Source organism: Anomaloglossus baeobatrachus, chromosome 1, assembly GCF_048569485.1.
Source record: "Anomaloglossus baeobatrachus isolate aAnoBae1 chromosome 1, aAnoBae1.hap1, whole genome shotgun sequence".
NCBI classification, from domain to species: domain Eukaryota; kingdom Metazoa; phylum Chordata; class Amphibia; order Anura; family Aromobatidae; genus Anomaloglossus; species Anomaloglossus baeobatrachus.
Window position 1 is genome coordinate 151,612,832 of NC_134353.1, and position 26,853 is coordinate 151,639,684.

The 26,853-nt window shown below is 46.0% G+C and overlaps 1 protein-coding gene across 1 annotated transcript in view; it reads right to left on the bottom strand.

Annotated features, from left to right (window-relative positions):
* SNX25 (sorting nexin 25) overlaps positions 1 to 26,853 on the bottom strand; it is a 300,594-nt gene that overhangs the window by 9,543 nt on the left and 264,198 nt on the right. The window contains exons 12-17 of the mRNA XM_075347132.1: positions 19,127 to 19,267; positions 18,150 to 18,263; positions 14,907 to 15,071; positions 4,622 to 4,739; positions 2,283 to 2,349; positions 935 to 1,116 (exon numbers count right to left, since the gene is read on the bottom strand). Of these exons, the coding sequence (XP_075203247.1) occupies positions 935 to 1,116; positions 2,283 to 2,349; positions 4,622 to 4,739; positions 14,907 to 15,071; positions 18,150 to 18,263; positions 19,127 to 19,267 (787 nt within the window). The remainder of the gene's footprint in view (positions 1 to 934; positions 1,117 to 2,282; positions 2,350 to 4,621; positions 4,740 to 14,906; positions 15,072 to 18,149; positions 18,264 to 19,126; positions 19,268 to 26,853) is intronic.

The following is a 26,853-nucleotide window of genomic DNA, read 5'->3' on the forward strand; positions in this document are numbered from 1 at the left end:
GCACATAAATCAGGACTAGGCAACTAGTCTCTAGACATCATAGCCATCAAAAACACATGGTCAGTCCCAATGACAAAGGGATGTATGAACCTCCCCATGGGGCAGAATGGAGCTCCACTTAGGCTACTTTCACACATCCGGTTTTTGCTCTGCGGCACAATACGGCGCTCTGCAGAAAAACCGCAACCGTTTTTTTGACGCCGGTTGCGTTTTTTTTTTTGCATAGACTTACATTAGTGCCGTATTGTGCCGCATGGGCTTGCGTTCGGTCCGGTTTTTGCCGCATGCGGCAGATTTAGCCGATGCCGCGGCCGGATGGAACGTTCCCTGGCACGTTTTTTGCTCCGGCAAAAATACCGCATTGCGCCGCATCCGGCCGCTGCGGCGCATTTTTCAATGCATGCCTATGGACGCCAGATGTGTCGTGATGCGGAAAAAAACGCATCCGGCCGCCGCATGCGATTTCTTCCACTGCGCACGCTCAGTAGTGTGCCGCAAACGGAAAACAACAGACGGGCCGCATGTAAAAACGTATGCAAAGGATGCGGTGTTTTCGCCGCATCCGTTGCATAGGTTTCACAGCCGGATTGGCCGGCTCTGCTAAAACCGGATGTGTGAAAGTAGCCTTAGGGTTCCAGTTCCTCCCACTAGTAGCTGAGATGTTGTACCTCAAACCCCTTTACTTCCTCAGTAGTAACAGCAGCGCTCCATTTTCCCAGTAGCCACACCAGCCCTTTCCTCACTTTCCACTATAAATTTGTAATAGTTGAACTACAACACTAATGTGTATGTCACCCTGACATCACCCCATAATATCGTCTGCTGGATCCAGAGCTACAGAATGGCTGTGTCACTCAAGCCTCAGGATACGTACGAACACATTCTCCTGATATATATATTACATGCAGCCGGGTCACCATAGACGTGTGCTCACCGGGGATGTTTTCAAGTAGTTTTTGCTGTGCTTTATGTTTTGTTTCCTGACACTGCAGCTCTGTTCTTGAAGCTTTCGGAGAAGCCAATTTTCCATTAGGCCAGAATGCATCTCTGAACACATTGATATAATACACCAGCATCTGCTCACTGAAAATCCAATTGACTGTGTCTCGGATCTGTCTGGAGGGAATACGACAAATAAATCAACCATCTATATTACAGCAGAAGCAACAGACAATAATTTACAGACCGCTTATTCAGAAAATATTTTCTGGTGGAATAACAGCAGTTTAAGGGGTCAATCAGTTTCTGCTTTGTCCAGAAGAGAATACATCAATATGCATTTATCAGATGACAGATCACAGTTGGTGGTATTGCTATACTGTATCCTAGGAGCAGAGACCCAGCCTGTGCAGATGAGGAGGGGCCCAGCACAGAGGTCCGGAGGTCAGGGCACCTTCACAGAGTTAAAGGGAACCTGTCATGTGAAAAAATGCTATTAACCTGCATATATCATATTTTTTACCCCTACTGTTTGGGATATTGTAGTAAGACGCTCTTGTGCACGAACAATTGGAAACAAGAAAGTCAAATTTGGGATATGTGTACAGGATTGGGGAAAGAACACTGAAGAGTCGGGTTGGTCACACCACTATCCCAGTGTTATCTAACACTTCTATGTTGACAGATGGCTGGGAATCTCATGGAAAGAGGCTGCTCCATCGGTTGGAGTCCCCATTACTGACACAAGTCTTATTGGGGGCATCAGCCATTAAGCACAGCAGAGAGTCACTACAGAACCAGCTAATAAATGCACTAGTATACACAGGTCCATTAGAAGTCCATTAGTCTTGAAGATCATGGGCATCAACAGGCTATTCCGGGGATAGTAACAGACTAGTCTTATTTCTGGGCTTCTTGCACGCCGTTCACCGGATTTGTGAAATTCATCACGTTTATTCCTTTTGGTACCCAACATGTCGAGGTAGAAAAGCCTTTATTTAAATAGGGACCTTATTGTATCAGCACCAGGTAATGAGCAGCAGAATTACACAGAACCACTATAACCACACCAGAACCGCACAGTCTGTGCCCCACTTGATAATTTATCATGAAAACCAGAGAGAGAATGATCTTAGATATAATAATTGGCCCACAAAGCAAAATAAATCTGCGTTCAAAGCAGGAACGGAAACCTTTAAAAAGTAGAACTTGTATCACAGAAAACCAATTATAGCGGTCTCCAGACACGGGAGGTTTGGTCACACACATGTCCTTAAACAGCACATCTGATACGTAAAGGGATATGGAAAATTAATGCGCATAAGTAATATGAATGTACTTACTTGTTTATGGTCCTTCCAAATGTGATCTGTACCAAGGCAATCAGCGTTTTCCTAACCCACTTAAACACTGCAATAAAACAAAAGACGCTTTGTAATACTATGGAAACTTTTCCAGTCCAATATGGCATAAGTAGCATAAAATGTCCATTTAGTAAACCAATAACTCAAGATGTGTGACTCCAGTGACTGGATTAGTGACGGATTCATTTCACTAAGACCTGGAACATTGAAATAATCAAAGCCCACTAGTATGTGTTATACTGGTCCTCCCTGATCACTCCGGCATGCTAAAGCTGCAAAATACTAAGATGGGAAATAAAGTGCACCCCTCGTGCTGCCAAAGGGATCTACTGAAAGATGAACCGATACCACTTTACTAGCAGTCTGCTCAAACACGCAACGAGCAGGTTCTTGGGAAGTCGCAGGGAATACAGAAAAATATAATAATATTTATTCATTTATATAGCGCTATTAATTCCACAGCCCTTTACATACATTGGCAACACTGTCCCCATTGGGGCTCACAATCTAAGGTCCCTATCAGTATGTTGTTTTGGATTGTGGGAGGAAACCAAAGTACCCGGAGGAAACCCACACAAACACGGGGAGAACATACAAACAAAAAGCCATCATACAGCACTGAGAACGGAAAGGACAAAAAACACTTGTTAATTAGGATTTTGCGGCTATGGGTGAATTTTTTTGGTGTTGTTTTGGCAAATGTGACCACAAATGCCCTTATGGGAAAAGCAAAAATTAAAAGAAGAGACTCATCACAAGTAAATCTATGTGGGGAGAAATAAATAATGGCCCTGTATCTGGAAGTCTGCAATCAGCGAACTGTAAATGCAATGGACTCTGACCTTAATGGCCTTTTCATACGCCATTACTACAGCCTCTACCATATTCTAAGTGAAATAAAATAGTCCAGCTCAAATCAACGGTTTCTTCTTTATTGCTTGAAAAATTATTGTACATGAAACATCAGGTATTTACAAAGGAACGCTATAGTAGAGTTTGTGGTATGCATTCACCTTTAAAGGGAAACGGTCACCAGTTTTTTCAAAATTGAACCAAAATTATCCCCTTCTGCAGCTCCTGGGCTGCATTGTATGAAGGTGCACCTTGTTCCCTGACTCCCCTTGCAGACCCCAGAAATACCTTTATAAAATCTGCCATGCATGTAAATTAACCATTCTGGTCAGATGGGCGTCCCTTTCTTTGGCTCATGTCCCTCCTTCTACCATTGTTCGCCGTCCTCCTTTCATGATTGACGTGGGCGACGCCTACGTCATCATTCAAGTTGCTCTGCAAAATCTTGCGCCTGTGTAGAGTCATTCCTGGCTCGAGCAGGCGCTGTTCTCGCCGCCCCGTCGTGGGCAGAGCCGGAAACATAGGTGCACTTGTGCGAGCCGGTGGGGTCTTTTCGCATGCGCGAGAATTAGGTCGGGTACGAGGATGACGCAGGTAAAGTCATCCAGATCGCCGGCCATAATCTCGCGCCTGCGTAAAGATTTCCCCGGTTCGCACAAGCGCACCTATATTTTCTGCTCTGCCAGTGATGGGGCAGAGCGAACTGTGAGTGCACGAGCTGGGAATGACTCTGCACAGATGCGAGATTTTACAGAGCAACTTAGATGATGAGAGAGGAGTCATCCACGTCAATCATAAAAGGAGGACGGTGAACAACTGCAGAAGGACAGGCGCCGAAAAAAAGGACGCCCATCCGACCAAGAAAAGGACGCCCATTCGACCATAACGGTTAATTTACATATGAGGCGGCAGATCTTATAAAGTTATTTCTGGGGTCTGCAAGGGGAGTCAGGGAACAAGGTGCACCTTCATACAATGCAGCTCCGGAGCTGCAGAAGGGGATACTTTTGGTTCAATACTGTAAAACCTGGTGACAGGTTCCCTTTAATCATGATGCCATTTACCGTACACTGCTCCAGGACCATAAATCCTACATATCCCTGAAGACTGCATCGGTATATGGCCAAATCTCTCATTCCTATTGTCCTGAGTCTTTCTCCTATTCTTACTGATTCATGGAGAGAAAGGCTGAAGTCATGGCTGCCACTTGGATGAATAGCAGACATGGGGTTGGGGAAGTAAACAAATGAGTTTGAATTGTGAAGTATACATTAACCCCTTGTCAACCAGGGAAACATTTATTGGGGGGAGCAGTTCTCTTTCCCAAGAGCCATAATTTTTTTTTTTATTCTTCTGCTGGTGGGCCATGTGACGTGTGGCTCAATGATGTAAATGTCTCAGAGACCCTCTGAAGGGAGCAAAACATTTCGATGCACATAATGACTATCGGAAAAGATAAAACTCACTTCCTCGCAACTCAAAAATCTCCACAATCAGCATGAAGCAAGGCTCAGCCAAGGCATCTTTTTTCCCATCCACATCATCCCCGTAGTCAGATAAGTCACTGTCTTCTTCCGTTTCATCCTGTGTAGACAAAAGTTAAAAGGAAACATCCGGCTTCTCAAATAAGGAACAGACAGAGCAAACAGCGGGAATAAGAAAACTACAGCTCATACAGCCAGCCCTACACAAAGCCATCCGAGAAGACACATTGTGAGAATACAGAAGGTCATGATATGGACTATGCTGGGGCTATATAATAAGGAGAAGTAGATTACTTATAAGTGATAAGAAGCAGCTTATTTGCTGCCGTTTTGTTAGAATAGGACAAACCTATAGAAAATAAAAGGTCACTAGAAAAGCTGCGCTCTGGGCCTCACATGTCACTGAGATCGTCATCACATAATGTAGATTATAGGCTGTGCCACAAAGACAGAAAAAGAAATGCAAAGGACTAGAAAACTATGATTCACCAAGACGTAGATCTGGACAGTGAGTCACTGACGGATCTGGCATCGCAGCAATTATAGCCGAAGCATCACTATGACACAGACCTGCACACGGTGACGTGAGCACATTACACACATCAGCGGCCAGGCTGCATCCACCTGGAATTAAATCTATAAATCACCAAGAAGCAGCGGCACTTAAAGAGGAAATGTCAGCCTTTCATTCATCTTCCTGAACACATTGCACATTTCACACTATATAGAAAAGCTCTATGATCTCAGGGGGGAGTGAATCACTCGCTGCAGATCACACCGCTCACTCCAGAGCACGGCAGGGACATGAAGGGAATACATATGCCTGGTAAGAAACCTAGAGGATCTGTGAGCAGGATTTCACCTTTCAAACTATTTATATGTGCATGTAGCTCTTTCAAAGACCAGTCCAGCAATACTTCTACATGGCCTGTCTACTGCTCGATTACTGAGAAATCAGGGTTTGCATCGATAGGCAATTGAGACTGTAGATCTGTAGCTTCTGTCACTCCAGCTCTATTCCCCTCACAGCGCCACAACCTCCTCCTACTTGACTAACAGCCTTTATGCTGTGTGACTTCAGGAAAAGGAGCAGTCCGTCAACCAGGAGGTGCTGGGCATGGAATAGAGCTGGAGTGACGGAGCCTTCAGATCTACAGCCTCATTTGCATATCAATTAAAACGTTGATTTCTCAGCAATGGCGGAACGGACTGGTCATATAAAGGTATTGCAAAACTTGTCCTTAAAAAGAGCAGTGTGTGCATGTATATAATTTTGGGGGCGGTGAAATTCTACATATTCCCTTTAACAACATGCACATGTCTAAATTGCAAAAAATAAAAACAGAAATCTTCTAGTTTGGAAAAAGTCTAGCTTATGAAGCAATTGCTGCTCTGCAGATTAGCAATGGGTAACAGCACGATGCCCTACGTACCAGGCAAGCTGTGTAAGAAGCGCCAACTAAGACTGGGGATGTGGGTGTGATGTACAGAACAACCGCAATAAAGTAGAAGGTTGAGATTCAACATGATAATCACATACTGTACTTTCTAGTTATTTAGGTCTTCTAGCTTTAGCATTAAAGTGAAACCTGGAAATATTTTCATTTTTTTCCCTTTTGTGATTTTCTTATTCTGCACACAACTTATGGCACAAAATCTTAATTGCCAGAGAGAAGTATGGATGCTTGAAAATGGCTTGCAAACTTTCAGCTCGATCTCAAAAAGCAGCACTTTTCCAGATTTCTATGCATTTTGCTGCATTGATATGATCATCAAGACACACAAGTATCCAAGGCCGGTATGGAGAGCCATCACATAGCACATAAAGCGGGCTTTGCACACTACGACATCGCAAGCCGATGCTGCAATGCCGTGCGCGATAGTCCCCGCCCCCGTCGCAGCTGCGATATCATGGTGATAGCTGCCGTAGTGAACATTATTGCTACAGCAGCGTCACATGCACTTACCTGCCCTGCGACGTCGCTCTGGCCGGCGTCCCGCCTCCTTCCTAAGGGGGCGGGTCATGCGGCGTCATAGCAACGTCACACGGCAGGCGGCCAATAGAAGCGGAGGGGGCGGAGATGAGCGGGACGTAAACATCCCGCCCACCTCCTTCCTTCCGCATAGCTGGAGGGAGCCGCAGGACGCAGGTAGGAGATGTTCCTCGCTCCTGCGGCTTCACACACAGCGATGTGTTCTGCCGCAGGAACGAGGATCAACATCGTAACATCAATATTTCCCAATTCATAGAAATGAGAGAGGCTACACCGATGATACGATTACGACGCTTTTGCGCTCGTTAATCGTATCAAGGATTTACACACTACGATATCGCCTGCGACGCCGGATGTGCGTCACTTTCAATTTGACCCCACCGACATCGTACCTGCGATGTCGTAGTGCGCAAAGTGCCCCTTAGTCTCATCCACAACTGTCCACATCTTTGCAGAGCTGCATGTTAATTCTACGGAGCATTTTCCGTGACTTTTTACAATTGATCCTAGGGGTAGGAAAGAATTTAATGTTCCAATCGCAGTCACACTGATCAGTCTGGTCACATTTTGGAGTGTTAGTTTCTGCAGTTCCTATGCTTCATTAATTTCACATTTTGAAAAAAAAAAATCGGTTACTATTCCGCAATCAAATATATTTAATTCTTGGCGACATGTACAGTATATAACAGTTGTGAGTACACCCCTCACATTTTTGTAAATATTTTATTACATCTTTTCATGGGACAACACTGAAGATATGTCACTTAGATACAATGTACAGTAGTCAGTGTACAGCTTGTATAACACTGTAAATTTGGTGCCCTCTAAATAACTCAACACAGCCATTAATGTCTGAACTATTGACAACAAAAATGAATATGCCCCTAAGTGAAAATGGCCAAATTTTGCCCAAAGTGTTAATATTGTGTGTGGCCACCATTATTTTTAAGCACTGTCTTAACTCTCTTGGGCAATGGAGATCACTAGAGCTTCACAGGAGCCGCTGGACTCCTCTTCCATCCTCCAGGATGACATCACACAGCTGGTGGATGTTAGAGACCTTGTGCTCCTCCACTTTCGGTTTAAGGATGTCCCACAGATGCTCAGTAGGGTTTAGGTCTGGAGACATGTGTGGCGCCCCTGACCTGGTCAGGCACCACTGAGTACTGCACCCATGCTGGGGACAGTACAACACAGGTAATCCAGAAGGCTGACAGGGGTGTGGTACACAGGCGCATAGTAATCAGCTCTCACACATGTACCCATGAGAGGACCCCTGGGGATCCCAGGAGGGGGAAAAGCCTTCACCTTCACTGGAATAGTGGAGGGGGCCAAAAGCCTCCATCTCCTCTCAAGGGGTGTGGTAAGAGAGTCTGGTTGCTAGGTGGCGTAGGCAAGAACAGGAGAGGAGGAGCAGTGAGTCAGTTAGAGCAGAGAACTCCATAGGGCTCAGTGAGGAGCAGACCTGTGGGGCTGATGCTGTCTAACAGCGCCCGCGCAGTGACTACAGACGGGGGAGAACGGTCAACTAGGAGTGCTGCCTGAAAGCCAGCTTCAGCTAGAGAGTGCACGGAGTGGGAAGTAAGGAGACTTCTAGAGAGCACCAGGCCCAACCGGGCGGCAGATCCCGAAGCGAGGATAGATTCACCTTTCCCTGCTAAACCTGCCGGTGTGGGGCTCTTAAAGCCCACACCACAACACTACAAAAGCCGCAGCCACGTAACCGCAAGATTGGGCCCATAGGTCACAGGAGGCAAGAGGCTGGAGTGGCCTGGTCCGGGGAACAAGCACACGGCAAACAAGAAGGGGAGAGAGGCTTGGAGCATCTTCCCTGGGTGACCCCCATAGGGACTCAAAGTCGGGGTTACCCCAAACCACCAAGGGCTAAGGAAGGCGAGTCAGTAGTCACCCTCATAAAGTCAGCCTGAAGGATACCTGGTTCCCACCTGGTTCATCCCAGCTACGCCCGGGCTACTCACCCTGCCATCAAATGTGAGTAAAGCCCTTGAAAGACATTCCTGCCGGTGTGGTTATTCTGCGACTTGTGGTACTACAAACCTACACCGGGCCCTGGGGCTTGCCTCACTCTCAGGAGGCTAATACATCCGACTGCACCCACCATCAGCCCCAGGCGTCCCCTAACCTGCAGTGGCGGTCCCCACTGACCGCAATACTGAGAGTGGCGTCACGATCAAACAAGAAGATTTCCTACCAGTGACGGAGATCCAGCTACGTGGAGTCCCTGAAGGTAATGCACCGACACTACACCTGTGGGGCTTCACATCTGGCGTCACGAACAGGATAAGGACTAGACCTGTTCAGACAGGTGACCATGTGCCTGGGCGGTCCGCTTGAAAAATTGGAAGCGCCGCCATATTGCCACCATGAAAAGCGCGCTGAAAAACAACAGCAGCCCGCGCTGGAAGAAGTTACCGCCCACGAAGAGGTGTGGCTACCCAGAGATCCTCTGCAGAGTTCTGACCTTGCCAGCTATGAGAGTGGAAGCGTCGAGAAACGGCGGAACAGAAAGGGAGCCACAAGCCTGCTGCTGGGAGAGGAGCTGCTGAAAGAGGCAGAGCAGAAACTGGACAGCTTGTTACAGGAGGCAGCGAAGAGTCCACTGCTGGGAGACCGTGCAGAAGACGGCGCAGAAGAAATGGCGTCTGACCGCAGGAACCCAGAACCAGGATCCGCTGCCTGGTGGTACCGAGAGCTGGCCCAGTTTTGCAACCGGCTGGAGACCCGGGTCGTGGAGCAGATTCGGGAGGAACGGATGGAACTGCAGGAGATGACCGCGGCGGTTCGGGCCTATGAAGGGAGAGCTGCGCGCCGGGTGTCAGGCGGGACGGCGACGACGCAGACCCCAGTGCTACCAACAACGGGTGAGTCGAATGATGCCCCGGCCCGCGCAAGTGCCCCGACCCCTGCTGCCACGTCCGCGGTCCCTGAAGAGGCGTCCGGTGCGGCGACGCTGAAGCAGGCCGCAGCCACGCCAGGTGCGGCCCTCCAAGCCCCAGCGGCTGCAGCGATGCCCTGCTCGGCCCACCAAGACCCAGTCCCTGCAGCGATGCCCTGCCCGGCCCGCCAGGACCAGGCCGCCGCCATACAGGGCGCGGCCCGCCAAGACCAGGCCGCCGCCATCCTGGGCGCGGCCCGCCAAGACCAGGCCGCCGCCATACAGGGCGCGGCCCGCCAAGCCCAGACTGCTGCAGCGACGTCCAGCCCAGCCTGCACAGAGCCTCCTGCAACAGCGACACAGATCCAGGCCGCCGCCAGCCAGGGCGCGGCCCGCCAAGACCAGGCCGCCGCCATGCCAGGCGCGGCCCGCCAAGACCAGGCCGCCGCCATCCAGGGCGCGGCCCGCCAAGACCAGGCCGCCGCCATCCAGGGCGCGGCCCGCCAAGACCAGGCCGCCGCCATGCCAGGCGCGGCCCGCCAAGAAAAGACTACCTCAGCATTTACCCCGGCCTGTAAGGCCAGAGCCGACACCGCTCCCCGGTCCACAGAGGTTCCTGATAGGCAGCCCACGGTGGGTGAAGACCCTGCATATTGGCAGATGAGGGCTGACATGGAGGCCAAATTTCCACAATGGTTGGTGAGCCAGTACATACCCCCTCCGCATACCCCAAAGAGTCTCCTGATAACTCCTGCAGCAGCTACACCAAAGAGTCCCCCACCTGGGCCGGCTGAAGAGCATCCATCCCCAGCACTGCCACAGCCGGAGTGCCAAGAAGAACTAAGGGGGAGAGGAGGCCAGGAAGCAGAAGGGTTGACTCCGACTCCAGTGCCACCCGCAGCAGATGTGTATTCAGAGCCGGAAATGCTGCCATACTCCCGCTGGGATGAGGAAGACCTGACACCGTCTGCTGACGAAGATCAGCCCCAAGACCTCACCTGGGAGTTTGTGAGCTGCCCTCTACAGAATCCAGCCCGCAAGACACGGCGCAGAAGAACACAGTTTGCTCCAGCACCACAGTCTCCTGAACAGAGAGCAGTCACCGCCAGAGACCTAAAGGAGAAGCGTTTGTTGAGAGAGTCCAAAGCCCAGGCTAGAGGACCCCTGTGTTATGGCGTAGTGGAAGACTTTAATCTGAGAAGCGGCTATGGATTCATTGTAGCACCAGGAATAAAAGAAGGGATATTTGTAAACCGCAGAGATGTGAACGCTCATCTGCCAAGAGGACACCCTTGCAGAAATCTAAAGATGGGAGATTCCGTTCAGTTCACCCTGCATCAAGGCGAAAGAGGATTGTATGCTCTGGACGTAGCGCTATGTCCCAACAAACCTTACAGCCATCCCCTGCAACAAGAAAGACAAGAAAGACAAGAAAGACAAGAAAGACAAGAAAGACAAGAAAGACAAGACAGAGATAAAGAAACAGATACAGAAAAGGAATCAGATGCAGACCAAGAAAGGAAAGGCACAGAACCTATAGATGAGGCAACCACAGATGAAGAAAGAGACAAAGAGCAGGAAAGTCACAGGTGCCAGTGCCCAACGTGCCCTCGCCCTAGTGAAAAAGAGGAGTAAAAAGTAAAGTAAAGTAAAGTAAGAAGTTACTGTTTTGACCAGTTTTGAAAAGTTTTGTTTGCAACGTTAAAGAAATGCGCCCACAAAAACTATTGTGAGAAATAAACTTAAGGCTATGAACTTGCTATAGCCACAAACTCTCGCAGTGTAAATAGTTACACCAGTGGCACCACCACCAGGGCCAGCCTGTTTAGGGGCTTGGCTCGTCTGCAACCAGGGGGGCCCGTCCGTAGAAAAGGGCCTTGGCTCACCTGCGACCAGAGAGCACGCCTGTTTATGGGGCCTTGGCTCACCACCACAAAGAGGGTACCTGGTCAGCACCAACTGTGGAGGCCGCCTCTGCATCCTGCCAGAAGAGGCTGACGGCGCGGATCCACCAGGCCAGGTATACCCTGAAACCACCAGCCCATGAAAGCCGCCTCTACATCCTGCCAGAAGTGGCTGAAGTCGCGGCCAACGGGAGAGGAAGATTGGAGGAAAGGTCTGGGGAAGTAGATGGCCCAGACCTGGTTACCAACAGGACCGGTGACCTACCTCCTGAGAGGGTTTTGGGTGGGTTAACGGACTTGTGGGTGGAGGGTGGTGATGTCTGATACCTGGTGCTTTTAAATGTTTTACATGTTTTAATGTTTTATGCATTTTAAAATGTTGTCTTGCAGCCCGAGGACGTGCTGGTGATAACTAAGGGGGAATGTGGCGCCCCTGACCTGGTCAGGCACCACTGAGTACTGCACCCATGCTGGGGACAGTACAACACAGGTAATCCAGAAGGCTGACAGGGGTGTGGTACACAGGCGCATAGTAATCAGCTCTCACACATGTACCCATGAGAGGACCCCTGGGGATCCCAGGAGGGGGAAAAGCCTTCACCTTCACTGGAATAGTGGAGGGGGCCAAAAGCCTCCATCTCCTCTCAAGGGGTGTGGTAAGAGAGTCTGGTTGCTAGGTGGCGTAGGCAAGAACAGGAGAGGAGGAGCAGTGAGTCAGTTAGAGCAGAGAACTCCATAGGGCTCAGTGAGGAGCAGACCTGTGGGGCTGATGCTGTCTAACAGCGCCCGCGCAGTGACTACAGACGGGGGAGAACGGTCAACTAGGAGTGCTGCCTGAAAGCCAGCTTCAGCTAGAGAGTGCACGGAGTGGGAAGTAAGGAGACTTCTAGAGAGCACCAGGCCCAACCGGGCGGCAGATCCCGAAGCGAGGATAGATTCACCTTTCCCTGCTAAACCTGCCGGTGTGGGGCTCTTAAAGCCCACACCACAACACTACAAAAGCCGCAGCCACGTAACCGCAAGATTGGGCCCATAGGTCACAGGAGGCAAGAGGCTGGAGTGGCCTGGTCCGGGGAACAAGCACACGGCAAACAAGAAGGGGAGAGAGGCTTGGAGCATCTTCCCTGGGTGACCCCCATAGGGACTCAAAGTCGGGGTTACCCCAAACCACCAAGGGCTAAGGAAGGCGAGTCAGTAGTCACCCTCATAAAGTCAGCCTGAAGGATACCTGGTTCCCACCTGGTTCATCCCAGCTACGCCCGGGCTACTCACCCTGCCATCAAATGTGAGTAAAGCCCTTGAAAGACATTCCTGCCGGTGTGGTTATTCTGCGACTTGTGGTACTACAAACCTACACCGGGCCCTGGGGCTTGCCTCACTCTCAGGAGGCTAATACATCCGACTGCACCCACCATCAGCCCCAGGCGTCCCCTAACCTGCAGTGGCGGTCCCCACTGACCGCAATACTGAGAGTGGCGTCACGATCAAACAAGAAGATTTCCTACCAGTGACGGAGATCCAGCTACGTGGAGTCCCTGAAGGTAATGCACCGACACTACACCTGTGGGGCTTCACACATGCTTGGCCAGTACAGCATTTTTACCCTCAGTTTCTTTAGCAAGGCAGTCGTCATCTTGGAAGTGTGCGTGGGGTTATGTTGGGATACTGCCCTGCAAACCAAACTTCCCAAGGGAGGGGATCAGGCTCTGCTTGAGTATGTCACAGTATATGTTGGAATTCATGGTTCCCACAATGAACTGTTGCTACCCAAAGCACACAGCACTCATGCAGCCCCAAACCATGATATTACCACCACTATGCTTGACTAGTAGTCGTGACACACTTGTGTTTGTACACCTCAACTGGTTGCTGCCACACACACTTGTCACTAACTGAACCAAATAAGTTTATCTTGCTGTTATTAGACCACAAGACATTGTTCCAGTAAATCATGTCATTAGTCTGCTTGCCTTCAGCAAACTATTTGTGTCTTTCTTGTGCATTATATTTAGAAGAGGCTTCCTTCTGGGACGACAGCCATACAGACCAATTTGATGCAGTGTGCGGTGTATGGTCTGAGCACTGACAGGATGACCCACACCCCTGACCCTCTATCTTCTACAGTAATGTTGGCAGACAACCTCTGGATAGGACGCTGAGCATATGCTCTCAACTGACCATGGTGAGACCTGTTCTGAGTGAAACCTGTCTTGTTAAACCGCTGTATAGTCTTGGCCATGGAGTTGCAGCTCAGTGTCAGGGTGTTATTATTATTATTTATTATTATAGCGCCATTTATTCCATGGCGCTTTACAAGTGAAAGAGGGTATACATACAACAATCATTAACAGTACAAAACAGACTGGTATAGAAGGAGAGAGGATCATGCCCGCGAGGGCTCACAGTCTACAGGGAATGGGTGATGGTACAATAGGTGAGGACAGAGCTGGTTGTGCAGTGGTCTACTGGACTGAGGGTTATTGTAGGTTGTAGGCTTGTTGGAAGAGGTGGGTCTTGAGGTTCCTCTTGAAGCTTTCCACGGTAGGTGAGAGTCTGATGTGCTGAGGTAGAGCATTCCAGAGTATGGGGGATGCACGGGAGAAATCTTGTTAGCGATTGTGGGAAGAGGAGATAAGAGAGGAGCAGAAAAGGAGATCTTGTGAGGATCTGAGGTTGCGTGCAGGTAGGTACCGGGAGACTAGGTCACAGATGTAGGGAGGAGACAGGTTGTGCATGGCTTTGTATGTCATAGTTAATGTTTTGAACTGGAGTCGTTGGGTGATGGGAAGCCAGTGAAGGGATTGGCAGAGTGGCGAGGCTGGGGAGTAGCGAGGGGAGAGGTGGATTAGGCGGGCCGCAGAGTTTAGGATAGATAGGAGGGGTGCAAGAGTGTTGGAAGGGAGGCCACAAAGCAGGAGGTTGCAGTAGTCAAGGAGGGAGATGATGAGGGCATGCACTAATGTTTTTGCTGATTCTTGGATGTTGGCAATCTTCTTATATCCTAGAACACCTTTATGTAGAGCAGCAATATTTTGTTCACATTCTCAGATTTATTTGCCATGAGAGGCCATGTTGAACTTCCAGTGAACAGTATGGGAGAGCGTGTGAGTGATAACACCAAATATAACACACCTGCTCCCCATTCACATCTGACACCTTGCAACACTAATGGGTCACATGACATTGGGGAGGGAAATTGATATTTAATCACAACTTGGCCATTTTCACTTAGGGGTGTACTCCTTTTTGTTGCCAGCAGTTTAGACATTAAAGGCTGTGTGTTGAGATATTTAGAGGACACACCACATTTACATTCTCGTACAAGCTGTACACAGACTACTAAACAATGTGTCAAAGTGTCATATCCTCAGTGTTGTCCTAGGAAAAGCTATAACAAAATATTTATAAAAATGTGAGGGGTGTACTCACTTTAGTGAAATACTGAACACATCGCTCATCCAGAGATTACTGACCTCTTGATGTGAAAAAAAATCTCCAGGAAGTCTTTCCAAAAATGAAGAGAGTGAGAAGGAAGATTTTTTGCCCTGGACATCAAGGACTTTCAGGTGCTCTGGAGAGGGACTCAAAAAGGCATAAAGCACCTCACTGTGACACAGTCTTTCATCAGAAAGCAGCTTCTGTGAAGAAAGATCTCACCATCAGGGATTGGTAAAAGGACTTACAATGTAAAACAGATTTTCTTGACATAATAAAACCAAATCCTTAGTTTCATTTTCATTTTCATTTCTCAGTTTCCAGTAGAGAGAATCTGGCAGCAGGTTTTTGCTGTCCTATCTGAGGGCAGCATAGTGTAGGGAGGCTCAGATTATAATGCTAGGTCACTTACTGCGCTTTTTGCTGTAGTTATGATAAAATACTGTGTATTCTTCCCCCCCCCAATATTAAATGGTGCTTTTTGGCTATGCACAGTGCAGACAGATAGCTGTAAAGGTATGTGCACATGATGAGTACCCGCTGCGTCCTGGACACGGCGGGCCCTGACCTCCACAGGAGACCACAGCTACCCGTGCCCACGATCCAAGCTCAGGCAGTCTCTCACTGTGTTCTTCCTGCAGAGAACGCTTGCATCTCTGCAGCAAACAATTGCCATGCTGTGGACTCACATTGAGTCTCACCGCAGGTCAGTTTTCGCTGCAGGAAAAAAGAACACAGTGGGCATGGGATTTCTAGAAATCCCATCGACTGTGCTTCTACTGTACAATGCAGCATTTTGGATGCAGCGAAAACACTGCGGCCATAGCACTGAACACTTGTGTGCACACAGCCTTAAAGGGAACCTGTCATCAGAAATTTTGCTTTAAACCTAAAAGTTTCCCCCTCTGCAGCTCCTGGGCTGCATTCTAGCAAGGTTCCTGTACTTTTTGTGGCCCCTTTTAAACCAAATTAAATAGATAAAATAAAACAATAGAGATAAAACACCGATTTATCAAAACTACAGCAAAGAGCTGTCAATAGGTGACAGTGCTGCAATTAGGAGATGATAGATAGATAGATAGATAGATAGATAGATAGGAGTAAATATCTGATTTGGAACCAAATTAAATTGAGGGAATATGCAGCCCTGAACATTGTGAGGCTGAATCAGGCACGATATTTAGCACTTGTGATTCTGTTAATGGACTGCTTTGATTAAAAAAAAAAAAAAAAAAAAAGACAATTCGTATATTAAAGCAGTGTTATTATAGCAAAGGGATGCAGATAACATCACATTAGGCAATGACATAACCACTGTCAGGCACATACTCTTCTGGAAGTGTATGCCTGACAGTGGTCAAAGTGTACTCGGGATAGATATCATAAAAAAGAGAAGTTTTGGCAGCACTCTACGGTGTCAAGAAATCTATTTTATTTTTCTTTTTTGCAGACAGGTGATAGACATGAGGGAGCTGGGGGAGCGGAGCACAAGGACGACGGTACCGTTTCGCACCTCTAGGGGTGCTTTCACGGGTCCATACCCCTAGAGGTGCGAAACGGTACCGTCGTCCTTGTGCTCCGCTCCCCCAGCTCCCTCATGTCTGTATCACCTGTCTGCAAAAAAGAAAAATAAAATAGATTTCTTGACACCGTAGAGTGCTGCCAAAACTTCTCTTTTTTATGATATTAGTACTTGCTCTGTCTTCTTGGCATATAGCACCATGGTAGTTCAGGACTTCCACTTGCCGTCAGCTGTTTTTTTTCAGCCAAGTCCAATGTGAGGATACAGCAGCTGATCTGCACTTCAAGCACCCACAAGACAGGCTCTACATGGTATTGAGCCAAAGGACTCTCTTGCAGCATTTTCCACAGAGTGGTAAGCAGTGCAGTGCACAACTTCTGTTTTTTTCTTCTATTTTATCACTTTTTGAATTTAGTACTCGGGATAGATACCTTGGCATCTGTTCCTTATAGTGACCCTGTGTTTATAATAATTAAAAAAAAAATGTATACAGCCTGGAATATTTTTTACAGTGTCCTCCTGCATAGCACAGTACAGTCCGCAGACACATATCGGCCAGACTGAGGCCAAACCTTTAGCCTCTGTCTTGTGAATGTGGGCCTATGCGAATAGGAAAGTATATGTCAGCCTAGAGGATCTTTTTCTAAGTGTACAGCTACAGTGTGCACATGGCCTCATCTTTATAATGGCTGCAAAAGGTGCAGCGGTAATTAGCAGGGCCTACAAGAAATAACCTTAAGGAGGTTGCTGGTGAGATGTCACACTGCGACGCTCCAGCGATCCCACCAGCAACCTGACCTGGCAAGGATCGCTGGAGCGTGGCTACACGAGTTGCTGGTGAGCTCACCAGCAACCAGTGACCAGCCCCCAGACAGCAGCACCGCGTGGAAGCGATGCTGCGCTTGGTAACTAAGGTAAATATCGGGTAACCAACCCGATATTTACCTTGGTTACCAGCGCACAATGCTTAGCGCTAGCTCCCTGCTATCCTAGCTACAGTACACATGGGGTTAATTACCCGATGTGTACTGCAGCTACATGTGCAGAGAGCAGGAGCCGGCACTGACAGCGTGAGAGCGGCGGACGCTGGTAATGAAGGTAAATATCGGGTAACCAAGGTAAGGGCTTCTTGGTTACCCGCTGTTTACCGTGGTTACCAGCCTCCGCAGAAGCCGGCTCCTGCTGCCTGCACATTCAGTTGTTGCTCTCTCGCTGTCACACACAGCGATCTGTGCTTCACAGCGGGACAGCAACAACTAAAAAATGGCCCAGGACATTCCGCAACAACCAACGACCTCACAGCAGGGGCCAGGTTGTTGCTGGATGTCACACACCGCAACATCGCTAGCAACATCGCTGCTACGTCACAAAAGTTGTTAGTTAGCAGTGATGTTGCTAGCGATGTTGTTTAGTGTGACTGGGCCCTTAGTAAGGCAATGTTGTCCACAGTGATTCCACACAACACAATCAGATCCTTGTTATTAGTCACTTTTTACTAATACTGAGGACAGGATAACTACTGACACAAGGTCCTGCGCCTCCACGTGTCGGCTGAGTGATATCCAACGTCTACCAAAGTGAAGAAATGCACAGACACTGAAATAACAAATCTGTGAACAAACATTATGTTTCTTTTTCATTCTTCCAGCTGTTTATTAACCTTAGGTCCACAATAACTGTTACGTAGCTAGAAATATATCAAAACATTATAAAGGAAAGTAAAACTCATTAACATGAGTGAGACTATGGCTGCGCTCACCTGTAGGAAGTTGTTCAACTGCATCTTTGACTTTTCCAGAAACTTCTGGTCTATGGACTTGAAGGGAAGCTTACTGAGAGAAGGCAACTGGACTTTCTTCAATGAAGGAAAATACTAATGAAAGGTAAAAGCCAACATTAATGTTCATTGATTGGATCAGCACTACCACATGGATGAACTCAAAGATTATTTAAAAGGGGAAGGACTTCATTTTGAGCTTTTATGGTGGGAATACTGTTGTCAGCGCACATGAGCGATTATTTTCTCAGCCCTAATCGGACTGAGAAAACAATGGCAGCATGCTGCGACTGTAATGCGATCATTGTTTCTCTCGCACCCATTCAAGTCTATGGGGCAAGAGAAAAATCACACTGCACTCGCAGTACACCGCGAATGCAGGGCGAGAATGGCAATAGCCGGTTACGGAGGAAAGAAGGAGATAAATCCCTCCCTCCCCTCCGCAGCACCGGCCCTCCCCTCCTCAGTACCGGCCCGTCCTCCGCAGCTGAGGTCCGCTCACACAATCTGACCTCAGTCGCAGGGACACTCGCATGACACTCGGCTCTGGAATTAATAAATTCCTCCAATTACCATGAAATACTAAATTCAGGGGCATGAATTTTTTGTGCTAGTCCTTGGCTATTCCTCTTAGAAAGTGATAACTGGGAGTTATCATTGTAAAAAGGTGCATGCCTCCGTCTGAGAGAGGCATCAGATAATATTTGACTATCACACCCCTGATTGGTAACAAATGATTATCAATTTATTGACACCTTTCTAGGAGGGATAACAGATGAACAGCACAAAGAAAAATCCTAAGAAAAGACCCCAGAATTAGGTTTCTTTTTTGTATCATCCATACTGTGTCAGGAGAGGCAACCAGCACCCACTAAAGCCCATAAGCACATAAATGATCTATAGTCCTCCCGCAGCCACAATTTTTTGTTTGCTTTTCTAAAAGCTGCCCATGGTAATACCTCGCTGAGTTTTCTGTGCAGATTCTGGAATTCACTCAATCTCCGCAGAACAGTCCAGTTCTTGTTGTCCGATTCTCCAGAGTCCTGTAAACTAACTATTACAAAATACAATGGCATCTGTTCTCCATTCTCTTCAGATACCTGTAAGAAAAAATAACAGCAACATAAGAGAAAAGTACATGTCAAGACAGGGGACATTCTCCCTACCCATTAGAGGCCGGGTACCCAGGACAGCTTTACACCTCGGTTTCATCTGCAACCTTGTAAACGGAATGATTTGGAATGAGTAGGAATAGATGATAATGTTGTATTTATAACTAAACCTGGAAAAAAAATATATAATTTCTTACCACTAATTTGATTTTATTGAAACCCATGACACCCATGCACCTGAGCGAGTGGGATCCACCCCCTATCACTGGACAGGAAGCCAAGAGCACAGAATAAAAAGGCAACTCCTTCAATAAGGCTTCCAAGACGTCAAGGAGGAGTCACCAAAATTATGACCATTACTCTAGTTAATATTCATACATTCAGCCAAGCCCATTCTTTATTGTGAGAAGAGAAGATGGAGAACCGCCACCAACCATAAGCCAGAAGAAGGGAAAAATAAGGAAGCTTTCATGGGTTCCAGGACAAACAAATTACTGGTAAGTAATTATCATTTTTCCCCTCACCCATAACAGATCCTGAGAGACCATGACCAGGGGACCCTCTGGTAGGGAGGGAGCACCCCCGTAAGATCTTACACCTGGAGAAAGATGCCAAGAATACCCTACCTAATTATTTCAGGAACGAAGGTTGTGAAAGTTTTAGAGATTATTCAATCAATATAATTTCTCTATCAATTTGGAGCTCCAGCAAAAAGCACCAACAAGAGTTTGCACTGACTAGGGGCAATCACCCCAAAACAGCGCGTCTGCAAATTGGGATTCTGATCTGGCATATATCCTAGGTCATATGAAAAGGCTTGTTAAAAGGCCAGTTTGACTTTTTGGATTGCTACTTCCAATAGGTGGCGCTAGAGTTTGTCTCCTTTCCTGGAGAGGCAAATTTGAATAATTCTCAGAATTATTCTCAGGGGCATTGTAGTTAAATGAGTTCCCTCACCACTGACAGCCAGACTGGTTTGTCAGATCTCCGTAAGGAGAATAGTTGTCCCCACATAGCTTCTCATAAGCCAGACCAGTTACCCACACTTTGCACTGACGAGGGGCAATTACCCCGAAACACAGTGTCTGCAAATTGGGATTCTGATCTGGCTTATATCCTATGTCATATGAAATGGCTTGTTAAAAGGCCGCTTTTGACTTTTAGGATTGCTACTTCCAATAGGTGGTGCTAGAGTTTGTCTCCTTTATGGAGAGACAATTTCAACAAGAGTTAAAAAGTTATTCTTTTAGTGATTACAACAACTCTTTCAGACAGGGTCTATATTTATAGACTTTACCTATATGGTTGGTTGGTTGGTTATCTTACTCGGATTTAACTAGATATTCTGTACTGATTGAGACACCTAACCAACAACTGAAATATATAGGAACTGGTACTAAGACTTCGCATGTTAATGGAAACAGAAGTCAAGTGACTCAAAGAACCTGGTAATAACAAGACCTTGAATAGGGTTCCTAGAGGCCACTAGGCTCAGCAGCTGCACCTTCTTAAAATATTATATAACATCAAACCCAATATTGTTGACATTTTCCATTGAGATAAGAAAATGTAGTAGAGAGCAGATTGGAGCAATTGGTGGTTTATCAGCCCCGCATAACAGAGAGTCCAACTCACACCTAATATTTGGAGGGCAGAGCGGTATATAGACTTGACACCATCAATTTTTCTTACTACTGCATACCAGGAGGGTAGATTGGGGTAAATGATGGTTTAATCACTGAGCGTCCACTTTGTGACTCCATCAAAAATTCAGCTGAACTCAAACACTAACGCATGCAAATATTGAATACAGGAATTTGGACATGCATCACTGCTAAGGAAATAAATGTAAAAGATTCTTAGCTCATGAAAAAGGCCAGTTTAAGTGAGCCCAGCAGCCAACATCAAGGCGTATCTCTTTTTTGCTGGGTTCCTACCAAATGCATCTAACTGGGCTAAAGAAGCCTACACCATTATGGGCAGGTAGGAACCTGCTAATAGTAAATTTGTAATTCCAACTAGGAGCCTTAACTGGACTTAGGATGGTTTTATTCAGCCTACCACAGCCATATCCATCTTGCATCTCCAACTAAGAGAATACATTGAAATGTAAGTGTTCATCAACTTAAATGCTTAGCAGTCCATCTTATGACACCAGACCAAAAGGATCAACTGGACTTGCACTGGTTTTAAGCTTAGCCATGATTAACCTACAAGTCCCCATAGAAGGCTAACCTGAAATCTAAATGACTAACCAACTTAATCCAAATTATGACTTCAGACCATGAAGATTAACTGGGCTAACAAGGATTTCATTTGTGTTATCACAATTATGACCCACTCCCACTAGAAGGATAACTGGGACGTAGAAATTTTGCCAAGCTAAAAGTTGACCAGTCCATTTTGAGACTTCCCACACTGGACTTTCAACAGTTTTAGGTTGAGTTCATGTGACACCCCTGGACTAGTCAGGGTGCCACAGGGAACTGCACTCCTTTTTCTTATGGTGCAGAACCCACCCCCATGGTTCTGGCATCCTACCCTTTGGTATTGCTTCCATCAGCATTCAAATCCTAGTCATCTTACACAACACCCTGTCAGGCACACCAGTGGGTGGTCAAACTGGAATAGAATTAGAGATTTTGCCGTAATGGAAAAAATCTCATGAACCAGCGCTGAATAATAAGACACTAATAGAAAATTATTAAATTTTTTATTTTTTAATTTTTAAATTTTTTAAAAATTACTATTTTAATACAGAAAATCTAATGCATGCTGCTGAACAAACATTAACCACAATAAAACCACACTGTCGTGAGGCCCCGGCCGGTGGCGGTCACGATATATAACAGATCAAAAAAAATCCTACTTAAAGGCTTGATCCAATAAAATGTTCAAGAATAAAATATCATTCATATATATATATATATATATATATATATATATTTCTTTTTTTAAAAGGAATGATTGTAAAGGCTGAGAAACCGGTAGGTGGAAATACCGGTAGGTGGAAAGCAATCCTCCTATTTCAGGATACCTGTAACAAGACAAGAACAATGTTCTGTACTTAGTTAGATTCTCACACGCTGCACTCACGATCCCTGATTGAGGCTGGATAAACCACGCTCCTAGTATGGATTAACGGTAAATGTGCCAGCACACTGGGGGCCCATTACAGATCCCCAGTGTGTATTACCTGACGCTGATACCGATCAGGAGGGTACCGTGGTACGTGGTCCTTGCGTGGAACAAAGTTTTCCTCCTAGCTGATGGAAACAGCTAATGCCGGGTCCTGATGCACAGAGAATTGCGTCCAGACACCCGGGTGCCAGATGAAAGTCTGCTAGATTAACACAGAAACCAGTCCAAGACTGCAGACTTAGCTGAGAGCTTGTTCTGGGCGTTAGCCCGCCAAGAAAGTAGATCCCGTAGTGGATAGAAAGAAGAGACAGTTACGTCCACTTCATATTCAAGAACTGAGCAAAGTCCAAATCCGACGCGCGTTTCGGGGGCGTCACCGGTCCCCTTCCTCAAGGATAGCCCAGTTGCTCCTTTAGGAGCTATTTATAGTTACAAAGTTAGCTGCTGATCCGCAGAAACCAAGACAAGAATAAAAATATATGTATATATGAATAAAAAACATACAACATTCATATAAAAAAATTTGAGTTAAAAACTTACAACATGTAATTAATGCAGAGATTTTTTAAGAAATAAATTTCAAGAGAATCTCACAGTAAAATAAGTTGTATAAAATGTAATTATATAAAATTTGGTGGCTCAAGGTACTCCCTATATATAATAGAGAAACTTTTTCTATTGGTATCTCTCACTCTATATAATTTAACGGTCACTAGTTTTTAGTAATTTTTATTTCATATTTTTATATTTCATGTTTATATATATACACATGCATAATTATTTTGCAAAATTATTTTGCAATATTATTTTGCAATAGCACTTAAACTCTTCTCTGGGTGAATTGCCTCCCCACTACCATCCGACTAATTTTAGTTATGATTATTTGTTTGTTTTTATATTTTTTATATTTTTAAAAATCTATTTTTTATTATTTTTTACTTCTTAGTTCTTATTATTTTTTAGTTTTTATTAGATGTATAACTTTTTCCATCCACAGAATCAAAAACTTAGTCGAAGGCGAAGAGCTCAATATCATTATTGAGGCCACTAGGCCTCAAAGTATTTAATTCAAAAATCCAATGGCTCTCAGCCCTCGACATTTTTCTAATGAAATCCCCCCCCTCCAATCTCTCAGTACCCTTTGTATGCCCCAAACTTGGGAACCTCTAAAAGAACCCCCATGTTTCAGCAGATAGTGTTTTGATATAAATAGGAGGATTGCTTTCCACCTACCGGTATTTCCACCTACCGGTTTCTCAGCCTTTACAATCATTCCTTTTAAAAAAAGAAATATATATATATATATGATATTTTATTCTTGAACATTTTATTGGATCAAGCCTTTAAGTAGGATTTTTTTGATCTGTTATATATCGTGACCGCCACCGGCCGGGGCCTCACGACAGTGTGGTTTTATTGTGGTTAATGTTTGTTCAGCAGCATGCATTAGATTTTCTGTATTAAAATAGTAATTTTTAAAAAATTTAAAAATTAAAAAATAAAAAAATTAATAATTTTCTATTAGTGTCTTATTATTCAGCGCTGGTTCATGAGATTTTTTCCATTACGGCAAAATCTCTAATTCAATCCTTATAAACTCTATCTGGGCAATTTTTTGGGGTGTTTTTGCCTGTGTAACCAGCTGCAGAATCATAAGCAATTACTGGGTCAAGCGCTTACTATTTGTCCTAGGACAACTATTAATCAAACTGGAATAGAGCCACTTGCCTAGGTGTCAGGCAACCTGGTGGGAGGGACTTAGGGAGTCGAGTGGTAGCCCTCAGAGTGAGGAACTAGGGGAGTTGTAGCTCCCTGGGAGACTTTGGCTAGGTCGCAGACGATTGTCTGGGACCAGAGGAGTCGAAGAACTGGTCACAGGGTATTGGAGAAAGGAGCCAGACTTAAAGGTTTTGGTGAACGGTCGGCATTGGAATATCTAGTAACCGGACTGGTACAAAGCACGGCGGGGTACTGGACCCTAGATCAGGGCGTAGCTTCACGCAACCTGATAAAAGAGACGATCCTCCACAGGTTAATTATGAACTTTTCCCAAGAGCTCAGAGATCAAAGGCACCAACACAACGAGGGGGATAGGGCTTTCCAACCCATGCGGTCCACAGAAATCTCAAGTGTCAGCCATCGAGAGCACAGCTCCTCTATCAAACTGTAGGGAGCGGGACCCCGAAAGCTTCAGGCCGAGGGGTCACTCAGAAACGTCGAAAATCAGTGCATGGAGGCAGGTCAGGACCACCAGCAATACCAACGGGAACGGATTCCCGGACGAGCTCCCCAGAGAGGCAGCGGCACCCAGAGACTTGGTTTACTTATGTGTCAGAGTCTATTTGATGGTCGCACCAACATCCACACGGCCTGAGTGAGTATGCTGCTCCCCCTCTGTGTCCTGCCTGCTTTTCCCACATTTCAGGCTTCAAACATAAAGATACAAATTTTAATGTAATGGTGAAGAATCAACAAGTGGGACACAATTGTGAAGTTGAACGAAATTTATTGCTTATTTTAAACTTTTTTAAAAAATAAAAAACTGAAAAGTGGGGCGTGCAATATTATTCGCTCCCTTTAAAGTTAATACTTTGTAGCGCCACCTTTTGCTGTGATTACTGCTGATAGAGACATACCCCAAGTGACTATCAGTTTTGCACATCGAGAGACTGAAATTCTTGCCCATTCTTCCTTTGCAAACAGCTGGAGCTGAGTGAGGTTGGATGGAGAGTGTTTGTGAACAGCAGTTTTCAGCTCTTTCCACAGATTCTTGGTTGGATTCAGGTCTGGACTTTGACTTGGCCATTCTAACACCTGGATACGTTTATTCGTGAACCATTCCATTGTAGATTTTGCTTTACGTTTGTAATCATTGTCTTGTTGGAAGATAAATCTCCGTCCCAGTCTCAGGTATTTTGCAGACTCCAACAGGTTTTCTTCAAGAATGGTCATGTATTTGGCTCCATCCATCTTCCCATCAATTTTAACCATCTTCCCTGTCCCTGCTGAAGAAAAGCAGTCCCAAAACATGATGCTGCCACCACCATGTTTGACAGTGGGGATGGTGTGTTCAGGCTGATGAGCTGTGTTGCTTTAACGCCAAACATAACATTTGGCATTGTGCCCAAATACTTCGATTTTGGTTTCATCTGACCAGAGCACCTTCTTTCACATGTTTGGTGTGTCTCTCAGGTGGCTTGTGGCAAACTTTAAACAACACTTTTTATGGATATCTTTGAGAATTGGCTTTCTCCTTGACACTCTTCCATAAAGGCCAGATTTGTGCAGTGTACGACTGATTGTTGTCCTATGGACAGACTCTCCCATCTCAGCTGTAGATCTCTGAAGTTCATTCAGAGTGATCATGGGCCTCTTGGCTGCGTCTCTGATCAGTCTTCTCCTTGTTTGAGATGAAAGTTTGTATGGACGGCTGGGTCTTGGTAGATTTGCAGTGGTATGATACTCCTTCCATTTCAATATGATCACATGTACAGTGCTCCTTAGGATGTTTAAAGTTTTGGAAATCCTTTTGTAACCAAATCCAGCTATAAGATTCTCCACAACAGTATCACGGACCTGCCTGTTGTGTTCCTTGGTCTTCATGATGCTCTCTGTGCTGCTTTAAACAGAACACTGAGACTATCACAGAGCAGGTGCATTTATATGGAGACTTGATTACACACAGGTGGCTTATATTTATCATCATCAGTTATTTAGGACAACATTGGATCATTCAGAGATCCTCAATGAACTTCTAGAGTGAGTTTGCTGTACTGAAAGTAAAGGGGACAAATAATATTTCCTGCCCCACTTTTCAGTTATTTATTTTTTTAAAAAAAAGTTTAAAATAAGCAATACATTTTGTTCAACTTCACAATTGTGTCCCACTTGTTGATTCTTCACCATAACATTACAATTTTTATCTTTATGTTTGTAGCCTGAAATGTGTTAAAAGGTTGAATAATTCAAGGGGGCCAAATACTTTCGCAAGGCACTGTAAATGAGACACGCCAGGCTGCAGACCAGATGCCTAGGCTGCAAGCCCAACATGAAATGCCATGCTGCAAAACATTCGAGAATCACTAGGGCCCAGGACTACTGCAACACAAGGTCCCCCTGAGGCAGACAACAACTTCTAGGCCAGATATCAAACATTGACAGATACTGAAGCATTAAATGCAGATTCTCCCAGACTGATGTTCACATTTCAGCTCCCAACTGGGCCCCTGTACTTACAGCCATTCTAACTAGCAGATGCTACAGAACATGCTATAGTGTTCTATGATTCTCAGCTGCTCCAGCCGTGTGCTCAAGGCTCCTACATACAAAGGACAAGAAACCAAATACAAGGAAGAAGTGGGAGTTGTTTGGGGTTTTTTGTACTCTTGGCTTCCTTTCCAGTAATCGGATCGGATCCCACTCGCTCTCAGATA